Source organism: Trematomus bernacchii, unplaced genomic scaffold (genome assembly GCF_902827165.1).
Source record: "Trematomus bernacchii unplaced genomic scaffold, fTreBer1.1, whole genome shotgun sequence".
In the NCBI taxonomy this organism is placed as follows: Eukaryota; Metazoa; Chordata; class Actinopteri; order Perciformes; family Nototheniidae; genus Trematomus; species Trematomus bernacchii.
This window is the reverse complement of record NW_022988043.1, coordinates 6,547,840-6,568,198: the sequence shown is the minus strand read 5'-3', so window position 1 is coordinate 6,568,198 and position 20,359 is coordinate 6,547,840. Positions and strand designations below refer to the sequence as shown.

General features: G+C 38.2%; 1 protein-coding gene across 2 annotated transcripts in view; it reads left to right on the top strand.

Annotated features, from left to right (window-relative positions):
• The first annotated feature begins 14,631 nt into the window (after window positions 1–14,631).
• The window catches only part of ntrk2a (neurotrophic tyrosine kinase, receptor, type 2a), a 77,830-nt gene continuing 72,102 nt past the window's right edge, over window positions 14,632–20,359 (top strand). The window contains exons 1-4 of one of the 2 annotated variants that reach the window (XM_034118277.1): window positions 14,632–15,209; window positions 18,265–18,339; window positions 19,552–19,623; window positions 20,088–20,156. In XM_034118277.1, coding sequence (XP_033974168.1) covers window positions 14,956–15,209; window positions 18,265–18,339; window positions 19,552–19,623; window positions 20,088–20,156 — 470 coding nt within the window. In that variant the 5' untranslated portion in view covers window positions 14,632–14,955. The remainder of the gene's footprint in view (window positions 15,210–18,264; window positions 18,340–19,551; window positions 19,624–20,087; window positions 20,157–20,359) is intronic. The other variant, XM_034118278.1, reaches the window with a different exon arrangement.

Here is a 20,359-nt window from a genome sequence, read left to right as displayed (position 1 = left end):
CAAGATGGTCTTCAGAGTCCTGGCAGACGTTTCCGAGAAGAGCTGTCCAACAAAACACAATGTGCAGCATCAGATGTTTAAAGGGGCCACATAATGTTGGGGTTATCTGCTTTCTATCACAATATCTCAATCTGTTTGAAATGGTCACAGAACACTAACGTCTAATTCACTTTCTAGGCATTCAGCAGAAAGATGAATAATGATTGCACAAAACATGAGATCAGTGTTGATGGTAGGGGGGATACATACATGGTCATGGAAAGGAAATAGTCCAGCTCAGCACTCCACTTGAGATATGGAATTTTTGTTCCCCATACTACCTTCATTCCTTTTACTTACAGCCCATAACCCCTTTATTCCTATCGGCTTCTTCAGAATTTAAAGGGAAATATAACACTTTTGACTTCAGTAAATTTGTGTAACAGCTTTGACACTGTTACATAACAAAGTAAGACTTTAACTAAACAATATTTAAAAAAATTATGCTTTGATACATTGTATTGTATGTCTCAAAAGAGACAGTTTATCCATTTGTTGATTGACAGACAGTTAATAAATGTTTCAGACAAAAAACCTGAACATTTCAAGGTTTCTCTCAAAGGATTTGCTGATTTAACTAGTAACTACACTGAAAAACTGAAATGTTGACTTTAATTGAGTGTATTATGTCAACAAATGTCACATAACTGTATAGAGAGGCGAAGTCCCTCCCTTTCCGGGGGAGCTCCATGGGACCTTATTTCGGAAAAAGCATGTATTGAAGTCAATGGAGAGAGAAAGATTATCTTTTGATCCCGTTTGAATTGAGCCACGAATTATGATGTTTGTCAATTTAAAAGATAATTTTGCAAGTCAAAAAAATAAAAATGTGTCGTAAAACTGTGAAGTAACACTTTTTTTTGTGTGAAACCGCTCAATGAACTACATCTCCCGTCTCGCACCACACACCAAGATGGCCGTCACGTTGGCACATTTCACTTCTTTCTTTCAGAATGAGGCGGAAAGTATTAAAAGAGGTGAAAATCACTACAAGTCTGGGCATGTTGAGAGCTGTACATACACAAAAGGGGAGTTAGTCGGTTCCGTAAGAGCCAGCATGCGGGACCGGGATTCTGGGATTTGTAGTCTTTCTAGTTGCATATTTTTCATAGTCTTATATTTCAACAGTTTTACGACAAACTGTGACTTTTTTGACATGGAAATTATTTTTTAAGATTGACAAACATCATATGTGTAATTCGTGGCACAATTCAAACGGGATCGAAAGATAATCTTTCTCTCCCCATTGACTTCAATACATATTTTTTCCGAAATAAGGTCCCATGGGTCGGAAGTAGATGGGCGGGACTTCGCCAGATGAGAGTAACACCTATGTCACTTCCGGGCGAAAAGTACGGCCCCGCCCACTTTTGGGGGAAAACAACGCTGTCATTTGAATGGCGGTCAATACAAATTCTGAATTTTTTGCCAATCCGATCAGACATTTTTGAAAACCGTGGATTTTTGGATCTTCAAAGAGCCCGATTACGATGGCCAGTCAGGCAAACAATTACATGCAATTATTTGAAATCGACAATCGGGCTCGATATATGGTTAAATTAAAATCAGTAGGCGAGGCTGTAATTTTCGCCGGCTGTTACTCTCATGAGCGAGGCGGAAAATAATAGTTGTATCATGCCAAAAAGCTGCTGTGTCGTTTATTGCATCTTAAACATTAAAACAAATCCAGAGTTCAGTGTTTCTGTACTTCCTCTAAGAAAAAAGGACAGTAAAAGAAGAGCTCTGTGGCTTCAGGCTTGATCGCCGTTCAAATTACAGCGTTGCTTTCCCCCAAAAGTGGGCGGGGCCGTAAAGTTACGTAGATGTTACTCTCATCTATGGACATCGATCGCCTACTGCTATATTTAACCATATATCGAGCCCGATCGTCGATTTCCAATGATTTAATGTAATTGTTTGCCTGTCTGGCCATTGTAATCGGGGTGATGCATGTGTTACTCAAGGTTCAAGGTTCAAGGTTCTTTATTGTCAATCTGACATAGCTACAGAGTAATTATGTAGTTGAAAATCTTATGTCACAGGCTTCTCCAACAATGCAACATAATAACATAATAACAATAAGAGCAAGAGCAATACAAAAAGAAAAATAGTTATAAAATAAAATAAAGTGATGATGTCTATATACAAGTTATTGGAATGATATATATATATTAGGTATTAGATACATACTAGCAGATGAATGTTTGAAGTTGTTTCAACAGTTCAATTTTTTAACAGTCTCTCTGCCCGCGGGAAGAAACTGTCTCCGAATCTTCTTGTCCTTGCCAGGATGCTGCGGTAACGTCTGCCAGACGGCAACAGAAAGAACAGTTTGTGGCTGGGGTGATGGGGGTCTTTGATAATCCGTAGTGATTTCTTCCTGAGCCGCTGGGAGTAAAGGTCCTCCATGGATGGCAGCTATTAGCTTATTTGAAGGCAATAATATTATGTTGAACCTAACATTTTTTATTTAAACGTAATATTATTGCTTTCAACTAACCTAATACAGTTATGTTATATTTGTTGACATCAAACATTTAATTACAGTTAACGTTTCAGTTTTTTCTGTGTATTTTAATCATTTCAATTCATTTGTCTTCCTTGCCTATAACCCACAAATTAAAGGTTCAACATTAACATGGTGCCTTATTTTTTCACTGGATATTAATTGTGATAGTTGTTAAAATAATGTATCCAGCCTATCAAAAACTGATAGAGTATTGTAGACAGTATGTAAACTGTATATAAAGAGTGCATGATAAGACATATAACAGTTTACTCATTTAAAACACAAATAAATATGTATGTATTTTTATATTTCCATGGCAGATTAGTGGTTTTATTTTACACTTTTTCTTTATTGGTTAATTTAACACATATAAGACACTGACATTTGAAAAAAAAGTCACGTTCTGAGTTTTCCCCACACTGATGATTTTCATTTGTAGTTGTTGGCAAGTTTCCATATAAAGTTAAAATATATATTTATAGCCAAATAAAATATCAAACTAAAAAAAGAACGAAGAGAGGACAAAGTGCGACACTCCAACACAACCCTGAGCACAAGGTTTTAAACTCTTTGTTGATTTTAAACCCAAGAAGGTGAACTCTCTGTGTATGTTTCTGTATAAATTAAATACAACTGACATGATCACTTCTTTTGTGGGGAATTTTTCTGATGAGAAACATGCCTTTCCTCTGTTCACCATAATTAATGTAGTGGAGCATCCATCCGTCTGCACACATTTGCAGGGATTCTCCTCTTTAATTTCTCTCTCTGCACAGAGACACGTCCATGTAATTATGTGTCAACGAGCAATTAAAGCATCAATTAAAGTTTGTTAGGCAGAGATCATATCATGGAGAACAGTGATTAGGCCCAACAGTCACATACATGTTAGTGTATCTAATGAGATTATCAATAAGCTGATTATCTATCCATTTATCTGTCTGTGTATCTTCATATCTGTCTTCCTTCTTTCTCGTTTTTTTTGCTCTGTCTATTCATCCTTCATAATCCTGTTTTCTACCATTCCTCGTTCCACATCCATATGCTTCCTCCATCACAGCGCCCCCCCCCCCCCCCCCTCCCCCCCCCCCCCCCCCCCCCCCTGCCCCTCTCTCCCTTTGTGTGCTCTTTGGAGTGCTGCTGGACGACAACTTCATCTCCATCAGTTCCTCTCTCCTCCTCTTCATCCCCCTCTCCTTCTGTTGGAGTGGTGCTACATGACAATCCAATATCCGCAGTCTCAGTCTCCTAATAGTCCTTTTTCTTCTAGTTTTTAATGCATCTCGCTGTTTCTTACTCTCCCTCCATCTATCCATCTTTCTCTTTCCTTTCATAATCTCCTCTGTGTGCATGGCTCATATAAAAGAAAACATAAAAATGTAATAAAAACTTTGAGGTTTGATTTCACATTTAGTGTGCACACTATCAATGATTGAAGGCACATCTTTAATATGTTAAAATACGAATTTAAATGAAAAATGTTAACTCTTTTTTAATTAGATTTGCAAAATCCCAGTGTCACAGAAAATACGCAAAAGACAAACAATAAAACCGAAGAATTCGAATAATGTTTGTGTACAAATGGTTATTTTTACACAGCACATCAACCGAAATTCCACCAGTCTCTTTTTTATGTTTTACACTTTTAGATTAATATTCCTAAATTTCTGGCATTATGAATGACAGCTCTTATTATATATATATATTATATATTGACCTAAGAATATCAATATTTGTCTAGAATTAAATATAAGTTTGAATTTTATTTGTATTTTCACATGTTTAAAGTGTGTTTAAACATGTCTGTCAGACTCAGAATATACCGTATATATTTGCCATTAGAATATAATTGCTGATTCCGGTGAAATTCCAACATTTTGAACCGAAGGGTAGGTTCCCTATCAATTAATACAATGCTAAGCAAAATGATTTAAAGATTACGTTTTCTTTCTTTCATACAGCTAAAATATATATATATATATTTTAATTTTTTCATTCCATGCCTTAAATTTGGATTTTTGGGGGGATTTTTAAAATGTGGATATATATACTTTTTCAGGATTTCCATGGCTATTTGTGTTAAAAGTTTCATTAAGGATTAATGATGCATTATATAGATTTAGAATTAAGATCTGCCTGAATAAATGCAGGAACACATTGCATTTATTACAACTAAATTGCTATCCAATTTATCATGACATTTCTAACTCACAGTCAACACAGTCCAGCTTCATGAGACAAGATAGAAATATAGAATTCACAAATATGTGATAAAAAGATACAACTTTCATTTAATGTCCTGTAATTAGTTTTATCTTCCAAAAACCTTTGAGTGCTTTACCACACAGAGAAACACACTGACTACTCAGCAACAAATTGTTCTTCCTGCTCTAACAGCTCCTGGTTAAAGGCAACATTTTTCTTGACTGTGCTGACAAACATGAAAAGGAGCTCACTATGATTTTTTTTCCAATGTGGGACACATGGTAACACAGAGCCTAAAAATGTCCTGTGTGTCAGCGTCTGATGGCTAATCTTCCCTCTCTGTGGGTGTGTGAAATTCGCACATGGGAACACACCTCCTGCCCAGCGAGAGGATAACCATCTGACCTTAAGCCTTTGCTAGAATTAATGAAGAGACTGTCATTTGCAGACAGCGCGCGGCATGCTCGTGCACACATACCCTCCTCTTGGTCCGGACAGATTATTTCAGTATAATGAGCCAGTTTCTCTGCATCTGCCAGTCAAACCAGTCAAACCAGTCTGACTCACTGGTCTATGGAGGCCTGTTGAATCTGACATGCAATGAACAGAAAAAGAAGACACCAGTGACATCCAGTGGCCGAGCATTACACTGCTTTTACTTGTTGCCTTAATATTACAGTATCACTGTATTATCAATGAAATTAATCTGTAATAACTGTTATACATTTTTTTTTAAATGATATTTGTAGTATTTTTATGAATTTCTCAAGTGTCAGCAACTAAGATATTAAATATATCTAGAGAAGTTAAAAAGTGCTATACTGCAAGTACTGATTCCTCAGATTACAGTTCATGGAAAAAGACAGAAAACCAACCACATAAAAACATATACATTTTCTTTGAGAAATAAATCTCAAGAGTGCCATTACAATGAAAACATGTCTCCTTAATAATATGCTAAGTTTCATCAATTATAATTAACATCTTCAATAATAATCAAATGCCTCCTGAATTTGAGGAAAAGGGTATGAAGGACCATGAAGTTATCTGTTCCATACAGTTTTTTCTACCAAAGGCCCAACAACGACTGATCGTCAAAAAATGCTCTCCTACTGGACCAATTACACAGGCAACTCATTTAATAAAATAATAGGACAAAGAGAACTACACAATCTGAATAAAACAAGAGTACTGGGGACACAGACCTCCGCTAAGACTTTGTCCTATCCCGCAATGTTAACAAAAGAAACAAATAATTTGTGTATCCGCCCTGTGATTCCCATCCACTACAACATTTAATTGATTCTTACTACACCCTTCTACCAGGTCTCACACAAATATGGTTCATATTTTGTTCTGTTTTGTTGCTGACAAACATACCAATGAACATAACATCCTTGGCAGAAAAAGATGAGAGCGACTCACAGAAATAAACTGCTTTTGGCTGTTGACATATTCTGGCCCTCCTGCTTTCGGTCTCATAATGAACTCTGACAACTTCTGATAGGCAACAAATTCATTGAAAAATATCTTCATGCCAATCAGTTCAGCAACGATGAAACTGTCTTCCCAGGAAACACCCATCATGAAGGCATGAACACGTAAGAGCAGCCAGAGAACAGACAGAAAGAAGCCAAAAGTGAGTGAATGTATTCAGGTCAATGTTTGAATTTATATACATACATTTACAGTAAGTATATTCCACATATTTCATGTGTTTGAACTGTCAGGATATAGTGACAGTTTTAGCAGATATGACAAAAAGGTATATTTAATTACAACTGTAGCTTCAGAAAATGAAGAAAGATGCTTTAATAAGTATTTTAACATTTTGAAACAGTCTTTTCCTACCTATGTTCGACTTTGAGGTCCTGACTAGCGGTTACTCTCAGGCCAGAAGATCTTGGCGATGGCCAGAGAGGCTGGAGCGGACATCACTGATGCTGACAACAAGTGTGTTGCCTCAACCTGAAAAGAGAGGCACACAGAAAAAGGTGTCAATCATTCACTTCCTGACAGAGCTGTTCAAGTCCTATCTCCACATGAGTGTTACGTTTTCGAATCAAATCATTATTTTTAAAAGCGTTCCTAAAGATGTTTGTCCTATGTTATACATAGTTTATATATCAAAGTCAAAGTCAACTTTAATGTCAATCTTTCAGTTTGTGTGTACAGACAGAGAGACAGAAATAACGTTTCCAACAATCCCAAATAGAAAAATACAATAATACAAATATACAAATATGTATAAAATATGTATATCCTATGCACAATCAACAGACACATTTACACATATTAAGATAAAAACACAACAACAATCAATATATACAAAACATGACTTTGGAAAGTTGTGTGTTGGTTTAATAATTTACAGTTTACTGGCAACTCACTGGCATTCCCAACCTTGCAATAATAGGAGTCTTGATAACCAAAGTTTGATCATTTGTGTCCTGTCTTTGTCCCTGCAATATCCACATTTGACTAACATTTCCACATGGACTCAAAGGAACTGATAAGAAAACTGAGATAAAAGTTCAAGGTCACTGTGACCTTACAAAACACACGTTTGACCATAACTCCAGATGAATGTGTTACAATGTGTGGCAAGTTCACACAACGTCAGAGTGATGACATGTTTGATAGAGATGGATGTAAATTGCAACAAAAACCTTAATTCTCTTTTCTATTTGACAACTATTTATTTTAGACACATACATTCTTCATGAGGTGAAGCAAAATGTAATGTTTGATATTTAGCATTTCCTTAAAACGAGTCCTTTTAAATATAGAGTTAATTTTGATAAGCTCATTGCTCCTTCTCTCCCCCCCCACCCATGGAGATACGCTACCCAGAGACGCTGGCAAACCCTCCTGTCATCACAGCATGGATCCAGAGCGGGTCAGCCCATTGATGTATGGACGGATCAAGAGAGGGGAGTCCGTCTGACAGAGAACAATAAGGGCTTAGATTCACAGATATAAATCATTGCATTAATGATAATTATGTTTTGGGTTTTTAGTTAGAACTGTTGTTAACCATTCCCAAAACAAATGTAAATACAAATATTTCCAGCTGCAGCCATTGATTCTGCCGGATACGTTCCCATGGCAACATGCATTATAAATCCAATCTGTAAAATAAATCACAGAAAATCGAAGGAAACAAAACAGTGAAAAATTATAATGTAAAATATACACATGAAACAATAGAAATGTTTTGAGGTTATTATTTTTGCCCAATTTTTGCTAATATTTTTGCCCAAGTTTGCAACACTTATGTTCAACATATGGTCAATAAGTTGGTTTTGTGTGTATGTGTGTGTGTGCACATCCTTCAACCTGAATGGGTGTTTGGAGAACAGCAGAACACCACAGACACCAGCAGCAACACACACACTACCCTGGAGAGAAAGACGAGGGGGGAGAGAGATAGATCATTTTTTCTTGTATTCACACTTCAGTCAAAATGACTAGAAATGTTATATGATTTCAAAGTGAGTGATTTAAAGAAAGACCAATAAAAACACTAAATGGCTAGAGAAAGATTCCCCTTTATTTTGAAGACACAAGCTGTAAACAAACAAACAATCATATAATCACCTTGATGTGGTGAAAATCTTAATTCCTAAACTAGCTATCTACACAAACATGAAGCAACATTTTAATTCATTTGAAAGTGTATTATTTGTCCTCCTGACAAATATAAATCCAGCATCCACTCTCTTTTAATATTATTGCATGGGGGAATATCTCACTCTTTAGTTGCAGATGCTCCAATATGTACACCAGCTTGTGGCCTATATCTACTGTTTGAATTCCATTCGTTACAGTACATTTGTCATATTAATGTTACACTGATATATTTACAAGTCTATATTGTGACTCACCTTTCAACCCTGTCTCCTACAAATTATGTTCCCACAGAACTAACACCTTTGTACTAAGTAGAAAGGTAGTCTATAAGCCTTGTGCTAGTGAATTACCTTATTTTATTTGCGCTTAGCACACAACAGTTCTTCTCACACTTTCCTTCATCCTGCCCTTTCTGTGTAGTTCTCCTGCTGATTTAGCAAACAATGCATTTTCTTCAGTGTGAGGACATTGTTGTTCCCAGAAGACAACATCTGATATCCACGCTTTTTTCTATGATCCTCACATTTTAGATACATTTTCTTGCTTTGTGGGCTGTGATAACAATATGTTTTTTATTAGCCTGGTAATAGTGCTCTTGAATACATTGTAAAGAAAAACACAACCTAAATATCAGAAATCGAAGGATTCTAATCTTTGGATATGAACAAGATTATGAGGGCATTTCTTCCTATATCACGTCCTGCATGAGGCCCATTGTGATGTTAAAAGTGTCAGGCCGCCTCTGTTAGTCTTCTGATAAGGAAGGTGCACAACAGGGTCTGAAATGTGAAACAGAACATTTCTCACCATCTGATCCAGAACCAGTTCCTGCTGAGAAGGTCTCTAATAGGAGAGAGCTCCTCCCACACCGGTCGCCATAGCACTCCATCATCCAATCCCAGACCAGAAAAAATACGGTTACCAAGGAGATGACCAGCAGCACGAGAGCCCGGTTGAAGTTCAGGACACATGCAGCTATCACTATGGCAACAAAGCCTGAAACAAATTGACTATTAATATGAAATCCATCCCGCAGAGCTGGCATCATTTTCTCTGATCAGAACAATTAATTTGTGTCATTTATTTGCTACTTTAACCTCCTCCAGTTAAAAAAAAAACCCAGCAGGAAGTGTATTTGATGTGAGCTCTGAAATTACAGGTGTGTGACAGAGAGATCTTCTGATAAATTGAGAACTAAACACATCCATAAAGAAAGAAAAGATAGTGCACAAACACGCTTATGTCAACATGCTATGAGGCACAAAGCATGTAGGTTTTTTCTGAGCAGAGCAGATAAATTAAACAGCCTTTTTTAAGCCTTCATGCAGAATGAAAGTCCAATACAATACCAGAAATAGATTTTTTTGTATATATCTACAAATCAAAATACAAAAGAATCCTGATCTGCAACCTAGTTAGGGCTAAGAGTAAAACTACAACGGCTAAGAAACATTACCTGCTGTCAAAACCAGGCGGATCTGGTCTTTCTGCTCTGTCAAATAGTCCTGAAATGCGAAAGGGGAAATATAAGGGGTAAGATAAGCAGATAGGACATCAGAAGGACAGGAGAAAGGATGCTTATTTAGAATAAACTGAGAAGATCTGACATTAAGAATGTGTGTTTGGCAAAGAAATAAAGCAAAAATGCAACCTTTTGTTTTGTTCTTCGAGGGGTGTCCGCATCAATGTATATCAGATCCTGCTCCTGCCACACACAAACACACAGCTTTAGGATAAATATAAACAAAATGCTTACCCTAGGTTGCTAGCACAATGACACATATTTACTGAGAACCTAAAGGCAAACTGGTTTAGGGAAAGCTTCTCTTGTACACATTGAGCACATTGTGTCCCTACTGCTAAATAAGTGTGTCTTACTGAAGGTCTAAAACAGCCTGCTTATCTTACATAGACTAAAACCACAGCATAGAATACCAAGCATTGCCAATAAGTACTGGTTTGGCAAACCGTGTGCTGCTCTTTAAACTTTGAAATTATTGTAACTAGATTAATGTAATTTTGTATAATTTGCTTGATTAGATAGTCAATGGTCTGATTCAGTAAAAGCTGGGGATATAGCAGGGATGTAGTTTTGTAAAAGGTTTACGTCTTCTTTTTCTTCATAAAACGAACTAGTGTAGTGTTGCATCTGACTGCAGGTGTTCCTTAATGTTTCCATTTATTTAATTACCATTATCTAGGAATAGAAACAAGTGTGTCTCACCTCTGGGAGACACCTGTCCCGTCCGTTTCCCCCGTCCATTCTCCCTCTTCCTTCATTTTCCTACCTTGTCCTCCACTGTGTTATATTTTGTTACTTTGTTGGTTTCTTTAAAGCGATTGTGAGAGGGATACTACTTTGCAATGTTATCTTTCTCACACACACACACACACACACACACACACACACACACACACACACACACACACACACACCACAAAAGCACATTAGTGACTACATTTGGCAAACTTGTCCAGCTGTCATCAGGTAAAATGTCATTAAGGGATTAGGTCATCACACACACACAAACAGGTATAATTACATAATGGAGTAAACCTTCCAAAATCGGAAATAGCAGTCAGACTGAAATGACCTATGACCTTTTCTTTTCAACTCAGTAATTTATTTCAGACCTGAAAGCACTGTCTGAACATTGTACAATGTCCCTGTGTGTGCTTAAAAAAGTACAATTTGTTGTCAATAGTTCTGTCTCTTTCCTAGATTTTTTTTTTTTTAAAACCATCCCTGGTAACATTGTATTGTGTGCAAATGTCATACTATAATGTCATAATCTCCAAGTATCCCAACAGCCACTAGAGAGCACTAGTGTATAACTCCTCAGGACCATAACATACACATAGCTGGTATGTAGAGGTTAGAAAAGGCAATACCTGTTTTTATTGGGAGACTCAAAGGGAGCTTTCATTTAAAAAGGTGTGATGAGTTAATGACAGATTGATAATAGGAAATTAAACAACATATAACATCCAATTCCAGTAGCATATACAAATGGTAAAGAACTATACTCCAAAAAGATGAATGCAGTTTCACCTTCTTATGAAGCGTAAGACCCCCCCCCCTCCAACAAAAAGAACAATGATCATAATACATTACTCGCATCTGTCTCACATTTGGTGGGCCGGATTTCAAAAAACCTCTCTCTCATGGGAGTGGGTTAAAAGTCAAGTTCAGAAAGCTGAGTGTCATTCAGTCCTTCTTAAATGAAAATAAATCAAACACTTCAACTGAGTAAACATGGGCCCCACAGAAAACTGTTATACTTCTACTCTGAATCCACATGTTAAAACTATTAATCAAGCTAAGCCAAAAAGTAAAGAAACTGAACAAAACAAGGACTGATTGTTCTGTCTGACTGAGGTTTGTTAATACAAACACAATGTGCCAAAACTCACAATTACTTAAGGAGAAAACTGCACTCTGGATGAGCTATTGTGTTTTCTGCACCCAGTGTGTCTAGTGTCCCACTCATGACCCTATCCCTCTGCTTCTCATAGCTTTAAAGTTTAGGGTAAAACAGGATATGAGCCCATGTGTGTATTGTTAGAGACCCACATGAATAAATCATGAAAGGATTCAATGTGTTTGGACTTGAAAAAGATTAGTTATGTTGCCTTTACAGTACCTTGTATGAACCTGAAGGAATAACACATAAAGACACAACGTTCTAATCTAGAGGAAAATGTTAAAGTACAGGTAACAGCAGATTATTATCATGAAACAAAGGTAGGCCTACATTATAATCCAAGGTGAATGTGATGCAAAAAGTGATTGTGATGCGACAAAATAGGATTATGGGAGCACAAATTAAACGTATTATTATTATAACTGTTATTATTATTAAGTTGCAAACCTAGTGTGATGACACAATAGATGATTGTGAACACCATTTATATATTAAGTAGTTTAGTACAGTAAAAGTAGTTATTAACATAAGATTTCTAAACCTTTCATTTTGTTATCATTTTGTAGTTACACTATTTCACATTTCAGATAATATTTGTGATGTGTTTTATTTGGTATCATCTATGAACAATTCCTGGAGCTGGAGCTGCTTCATGTTAATGAACAACTTTTTCTTTTAATTTAGTTAAAAATTAAAACCCCAAAACGTTGTTCCCTTTTTCAGAGACGCCTTTAACAAGGTTGATTCTCATCAGTTGGAGGCAGTGTTCAATTGGAAAGTGGTGATTTGTCTTTTTCAGTTAACACATCAAATATGCTTTCCAATTTGAATAGGAAGCTTAATATGCGTGGCATACTAATGCTCAGTGTTGAGTAAAACTCATGGTCACTGATTGAGATGGTGATTGCATGTTTACGGTGTCAAAGATCTTGAACACAGGTTACAACCTCTGTCAAATTATCAAAAGCAACGGAGAGTAATTAGAATATTCTTTTGATGAAACCATTTTTTAATTGGTACACCCACACGGTGCCGTGCAGAATGCGTACAACCCAGTTTCTGAGGCAGACATCCACCAGATTGGTTCAGACACAGGCAGGGCTCCATAATTACACTCCTCTATTCAGCAGCACTGCCTGTGCGTCAGCACAAACGTCATATTAGAGCTGGGGACAGGACATCGGAGAGCGGGAGAGCAGAGGAGACGAGAGGGAAGACAGGAGAAGAGAGAGAAGATAGAAGAGCAGAAGGGAGGAGAGGAGAGTACCTCAGAGCTGTGGTGTTTCGGGCTGTTCCTGCTCACAGAAAGATGTGCTCTCATTTTCTGTGTCGCACGTGCAAGGTGAAAGATTGAAAAGAAGAAGCTCAGTCCTTTAAAGGCTGTGCAGCGTAAAAATACTGTTGTGTTATAAATAAATCCAACGGGAGGAGCAGCACAGCGGCAGAGTGACAGGCATGCTGCCGTACAGCCTCCGCTCTGAGATGACAGATTATTGATTCAGGTCAGGTTTGGCTGGGAGCCACATATCATTATGAAAAATGGCCTAATGATTTAATAAGGTGACGCTTGGTCTAGTACACCAGCTAAAGACTTGATGATGGGTTATTGCTCCCCCCTTCTCTCTAAGTCTCATACAGTCTCATGTGATTTGTTTAGACATTACATCCACCTCTTGTATACATTTACAGTAAATGGATTGCATTTTATGTAGCTCTCCTGCAGTCTTTGTGATCCCTCAAAGCGTGTTCACCCATTAACACACATTCATAGAGCGAGGCAATAGCAGCCACACAAGGTGCAACCTGCTCAGAGAGACTAATATTCTCTCACATGTACACACTGTTGACCATGCCGTTGGCAGCCACTTGGTTAAGTTGACTGCAGGGCTTACGATTGATGGAGCACTGTAGCCTACATCCTAAACCACTTCCACAGTGGAAGCACCCATCAGCTCAAGGCCTGACAATAGAAATGCTTAAATGCATTGTTCAAAGGGAAACAGATTCTTTTGTCAGGGATTTTTTACCAAGGATAAGAATGTAAATGAGGCACTTGTGTGACTACCTAAACTCAAAGTAGGACCTTCAGACAGCTTCGTTTTCACTGATTAACTGTACACAGGTCTACTTGTGAAATAACAGCCAGATGATAATGATGATTATAGGAACGATGAGAGTGATGGTGAGACTGATTATGACAATTAGCGGCTGTAAATTGATTGCTCCTTTAGTCCCATTTACGCACATGAACTGAAACCAGCTAGTAGATAAATTAAATAACGCCTTCAACACCCCCACCTCTCCCTCCCTCTCTTTCTCTGTTAAACAAGGACGCTCACCCTCCATCTGAAGGCCGGTGATGCCTGGCACAAAGTAGCTTTAACCCATGACATCCCACATTTAAAACAGATGTGCAAAGGTTCACGAGTGACCAACAAAAACACACATTCAGCATGTTTTCTGGCTGAGGTGCCCTTGAGTGAGAACCACCTCTTGCTCTGCACCTGACCCTTTCCCCAGAACAGCCAGAGCAATGAGCATTTCCCTAAAGGGGATCAATGAGGTATCACATTATACACGATCTGCTCTGATGCCCTGTCCTCCTCCTCTGCTCTACTTCCCCTGCATCCAGAATTCAGAGCACCAGTTTCCCTCACCCTGACATTTGGTCTGTCCCCTATCCTTCCACCAACCCAACCACCACCACCACCACCACCCATCTCTGAGAAGAGATTCATCCAAACACAGAGAACATTGTGTCGAGGAGGCTCCGGTTGAGAGAGAGAGAGAGAGAGAAACAGAGGGGGGGAGAGAAAGAGAGAGAGAGAGGGAGAGAGGGAGAGAGAGAGAGATCCTCCTTGGCACACACCCGTCAGTGTGGCAGTGTGATTTTGACTGACTGGCTGACTGACGGGGATTCTGGAGGAGACGCGCAAGAAAGGAAGGACACTCTCTCCGGTTTTAATCCCTTCAGTCATCGTTGCAGATGGTTTTCTAGCTGCACTGCCTGCATCCACCTAGGCATCGGATTTTGCTTTTTTTTCTCCTTTCCTTGATTGGCTGAACCAGGGGCTGAACCCAGCCAGCCTGGGCCGGGCTGTGGGGGCTGTTCAGCGAGCCTAATAGCTGAAGTTGGTACCCGAGATGAGCGTCTGGACACCCGGGAGCGGGGCTCTCTCTTCGCCAGGGAGAGGGTCTGGGTCGTGGCGGTGCTGGTGGTGGTGGGTTGTAGTGATCGGGGTGTCAGTGGGATCTGGAGACCCGTGGATGTCCGCGGAGGCATGCCCGTCTTATTGTACTTGCAGCAGCACCAGGATCTCCTGTGTGGACCCGGAGCGGGGGATCAATGCTTTCCCCGTCCTACAGAGCGAAGCGGAGATGGAGAACATCACCGACATGTGAGTCTCTCTCAGAAACATCAGATTTACATAATGGGGATGTCGAATTCATAAATTGTATTTTTATATTTTTTCAATGTAGCGGTATTTCCCAACACTTTCCAAATAAACCATGTCCTACTTTACCCCTTAACTGCCAGCTGTGTCTGGAGCTGACAGGCTACACTGTCCGCAAGGAAAGAGCCACAACCGGTTCAGATAATGTCTATTTTTCGCTCTGAGTCTTAATCTCTTGCATGATTTTAAAGAGAATTCGCAGATTTACCAATTTGGATACAAATGTAGGTCCTTTTCATTTATTCGGCACGGGTATCTGTCAGACTCGCATCATGTGTAACCTACATTGCATAACAGACACATTGCCATCATGAGGCCATCAGTCTTTCAACACCAGCATGGAAACTGACAATTTAATAAAGAAATGACTTGAGTCAGAAAGACTTCATTCCGGCTATTAGACAAAGCCCTACTGTGTGCAGGAGCGTGCATGTGCCTTTACGCGTGTCTGTGTGACCGAGACCCGCACACCACCACTGTCCAAATATTAGTGCGAGACACTTCCCAAGATGGCTTAAATGAGTGTTTTTAATGGGCCACAGAGGCGAAGAAAAATCTTTATGAAAAAAGCGATTATTTTCCAATCCGTCAACATTTCTCTTGAATACTGGACCCTTTTTTTCGTGACCATAATACAAATAAATGATCAGTGTGCTTTTAAAAATGTAAACTGTACTCCCTTTTCATGAAGTGTCACGTGGTCTAAAATAAACTCTGACGTTGAAGCATTTTTATCTCAGAGCAATTAAAAGAGGAGATTAAAATATTGAATTGCTGCCCTATCTTTCTTGGCACCGATAAACGGCCTTGTTGATAATAACTTGTCAGAGATGAACTTGGGAGAAGCCTTGGAAGCTGTTTAAATGAGCCAGCAGTCTGCTGAGAAGCAGCCACTGAGCACTAATGTAAACAGACAAATCACTGATGACCATGCATGTCTATCTCCAAAACGACCTTGCCAGAAAACGTCGATTTAGGTTATCATGTCTGTGGTAATTGGTTAACACCGAAATTCAAGACATCTGCACACACATAATGACAGAATATAATGAGCTTTAAACGTCGCTGTGAACTCCTGTATGGGTGTTAATACTCAAAACAGCCGTTTATATGAATGTGTCAATGTCTGTTTCGTATAAAAGCTGAGTCAAACAAATCTTATTAAGTTCACCTGCTAACAAAACATGCTTCAGAAGTAGGTCAATTGAATGACAGATTGAAAATCTTAAGAGTTTATTTGAGGTGTTGGCTCTTTTATAAATACTAACACAAGAGGAACAGCACAGACAGTTGTTTCATTAGTAATGCAGTCTTTAATGAAGATGAAACAATAACATTAAACCTTTAACAAAAGTATTTGGTTTTGTATCTTAATACTGATAGGCAGTAGTAAATGAAAGTCAAACGGACACATGTGGGTGTAGTAAATGTACACTCAACTCCCCCCTGCACAATAAAACAAACAGTGTTCAAACCAGAGATACTGTCTTTGGCAGCAGCGTAATCCAGAGCGCTTTCTGCTTCTTCTTATTGCTTGTTTACAGATACTTATCGGAGACGTTGATGCTGGTGATTTATTGAAGATTTCAAATGAGATTATAACCCTACAAACATTCAGTCAGAATTGAATTTCAGTTGTGTGACATTATTGTCAGCCAATATTACGTAAGTGAATGTAGTTTTATGAAACAGTGTGTTGAAGATACATGGTTTAATTTATCAGAGTGTAAAACACTGAATAATGCTGACGTTGTAGACCTGGTTCTTTAATTATGGAAAGCCACATATCCAATTTTATTACTACACATTTGTACTGCCTTTTTTTCAGGCTTTATTTTGACTCTAATGGTGACAGCAGAGCACTGATAGGAAATGAGGTGAGAGAGAGAAGCAGTGGTATTCAACTAAAGTCTCCCGCCGGCTTTAAAGCAATTACACTGTGTGGTTTGGTACAGCGTCTTACACCACAAAAGGCCACCAGAACCCCTATAGAATATTTTTAACAGTAAGGTGTCATCTTTTAAACCTTCACTGATCAATCTTCTGGAACCAAAAACAATTATTCTGGTATAAATTCAGGGAATTGAAAGAGGACACAGTGAATCATGTTGTATTGGAATAACTGCAGGCTAAAAAAGGTATGCACTCTATAAGGCTCCATATGTAGTCTTGTTCTCTTCTATAGGCACTGTTTGGATCTACAACACATTTGCCAGGTTGCTCGAGGAAGGTCTTGCAGATCGAAACGTTGAAATTAGGAACAGAGAAATAAGCGATTTGATTAAAGTCTAATTGCTTGCAAACTCCTTTATGCCCTGCAGTTATGTATTATTAGTTTTTTTTACCTGAAGATTTTTGCTAGGAAGTGCACACATTTGGTCCCTCTTGTGTATTGGGAATAATTAGCAACACAAAACAAATCTTGAACTGAAGCCCCTTGACAAGTATAGCCATGTAATGATCTTGGAAATCAATTACTCTAATTTAGAGATGTTTTTTGCTCCCAGTTGCCACATGAAAAAACATTATTTAATGACCTTCTGATTAAGCCAAACAATGCGTACCACGGTAAGTCTGAAGGTTTCTGTTACAGCATGTTCCCTCTGGAGGTGATTTGGAGTTTATCTCTAAATGTTCTCAGACTTCTGATCCCAAAGCTCTTGAAAAGTAGACTTACTGTTTTGCAGATCTGTTCACAGTTTTACTCATTCACACCGGGGATTCACCCTCAATCATCTCCGGTTGGCCCCTAATCGGGTCAAGAGCCCTGCTCCAGTGCAGCTGAGGAAAAGAGGGAAGAGAGCTGTGCCGGTTTTTGTGTTTAAAAAAAAAAAACTACCAGCTCCCTCTTGTGCCATTAATCAGCTGCAGTTTATTTTTTAACTTTAAACTTTAATCATGTGGGCATATTACGTCCCTTTGTCTTGTTGAAATGCTTCTGTTTGCTTCCCTCTGTTAACAAATGAGCCTTCTGACACACACTTGTATCCCCCGACAGTTACATCGCCAACCAGGGCAGCTTCTCCTCCATCAACGACAAAGACCTGCACTACTACAAGAATCTCAGGAACCTGTGAGTCTTCTATGCCTTATATTACAAAGACACACATTTTGACTCGGGATACATTCAGACCTTTTGTCAATGGTCACATTTGTCCTAATAATATAATCATAATACACAGGTTTTTTTTATTATATTCGTTGTGGCTGTTTTGTTAACTACATCGTTGTGTCAAATTATAAGTGTTTTTGTGCTGATAAAGAACATTTTCTCTAAATATTACAACATATTTGGCTTGGTATGATCCACTATATGAAATATTGATTTACTTTGCCTTTATTGATACTTTGCTTAAGGCAATGTATCGTACATGTCTGTTGCTTTAAACCCTGATTTTTATTGCAGGGTTTTGTAGTTACTAGGGTCTGTATCTGTGCTTCATTTGATTTCTTAATTAAAAAAAAAAATGGTCCACCAAGCAGCACTTTCTTGAAACATAATAATCCACAGCCATAGACAGTCCCACTTGTCTGAGACATACTCAAACAATTACACTCTGTCTTGATATGTATATATAAGATATTTCACAGTTTTGATGTTTTTACAGTAACTAATTGCCGTGTTTCGTAACTGATGAGATGTAAATCTGTGCTCAGTCATGTCTGAGGAGATGAATCCGTCACAGAACATCTGCTGAAACAACATTTCACAACAGATAATGATGTCTTAAGCCTGAGCTGATGAAGAGCACACACACTTTGCATCTGGTTTCAACACTGCTGAGAATGTGTAGCATCTCAATCTTAAAGCAGGTTTTATACATTATACCATCGTTTAAATTTACAAGCGTGCTGTGTTTCCAACAAAGATCTTGAATTCAGAAATGTTGTATGGACAACCTGGATTAGTGAAATGTTAATTTTATATGATTAGTTTATTTTGCATTTTGGAAAACACACAGCAGTGTGATATTCACGATGCTCAGAACAAGGAAAGATGGTCTGTTGACCATTGGTCCAAACCTAGATTTTTCGTAATGGTAACGTTAGAAAGAGGCAGGTTTACCGGTCCCTCTGGGGGGGGGGGGGCATACTTTGTTTATCTTGAAAGTTATATTCACGTCTGAACAAAGATTTATCTACCTCTGAGATTACCTATTAGAAACTGTGACCAACATTTATTTTAAGACTTGTGGAGCTGATTAAGAACCTGAATTCATGTTTTGATGTAACTCATTTTGCAGTTGTTGACAATTGTAAAGCTGTTATATTTTTTTTGTGGCAGAACGGTGACCAATAGCAGGCTTACGTATGTATCGAAGCTGGCCTTTCAAAACAACATCAAGATACAGTACCTGTAAGTAAAAACAATGTAAACTATTCCTTGATTTCTATTGACATTACAGTCACTGTGATAATTTATTCTTCACCATTGCTGAGTAAGATGTTTGACTCAGTTGGGGATAAAACTGTAAACTGTTTTCTTTTAAAATGAATACTTGATTTACTTTATGGTATTATTTATTGATAATATTGACAGGAAATGTATGGTATATAATATTATTCAGACTACTTAGTTGCAACATTATCAAGAAAACATTCACCAGAAAAAAAGAGACGAATTATGAAGTTCAAGCTCAATAGGACTATAAATAACAAATATAATTAAAGTTACAATTAAAATAAACCTTGAGTTACCGTAATTGATTAGAAATTATTCAGGCTTATGCATATAAATATTAGTGTCTGTAAAACTGACATAATGTTTTGGTATGGCTTTAAACAGCAATCTTACTCCCTGTTGTTTGACTTGATTTCCAGGAATCTGAAAGATAACAACCTGTCGTCGCTTTCCTGGAGGATATTCAGACACCTCAACATGTCCTATATGTGAGTTCAGCTCAGCCTCTCTATCAGTCTGTCCATCTCCATCTGTCTGTCTTTCTTTCTCTGCTATACCGCCTAGTTATCATCAGTCAGTCTATAAACACGTTCCTACTGCTTATGTGATGTCAACTATAGAGTAATGATGTGAAGTTACCTCTGTCTGCAATTCTGGGATAACCTAAAGAAAGAACATCTTTTAATCTAGA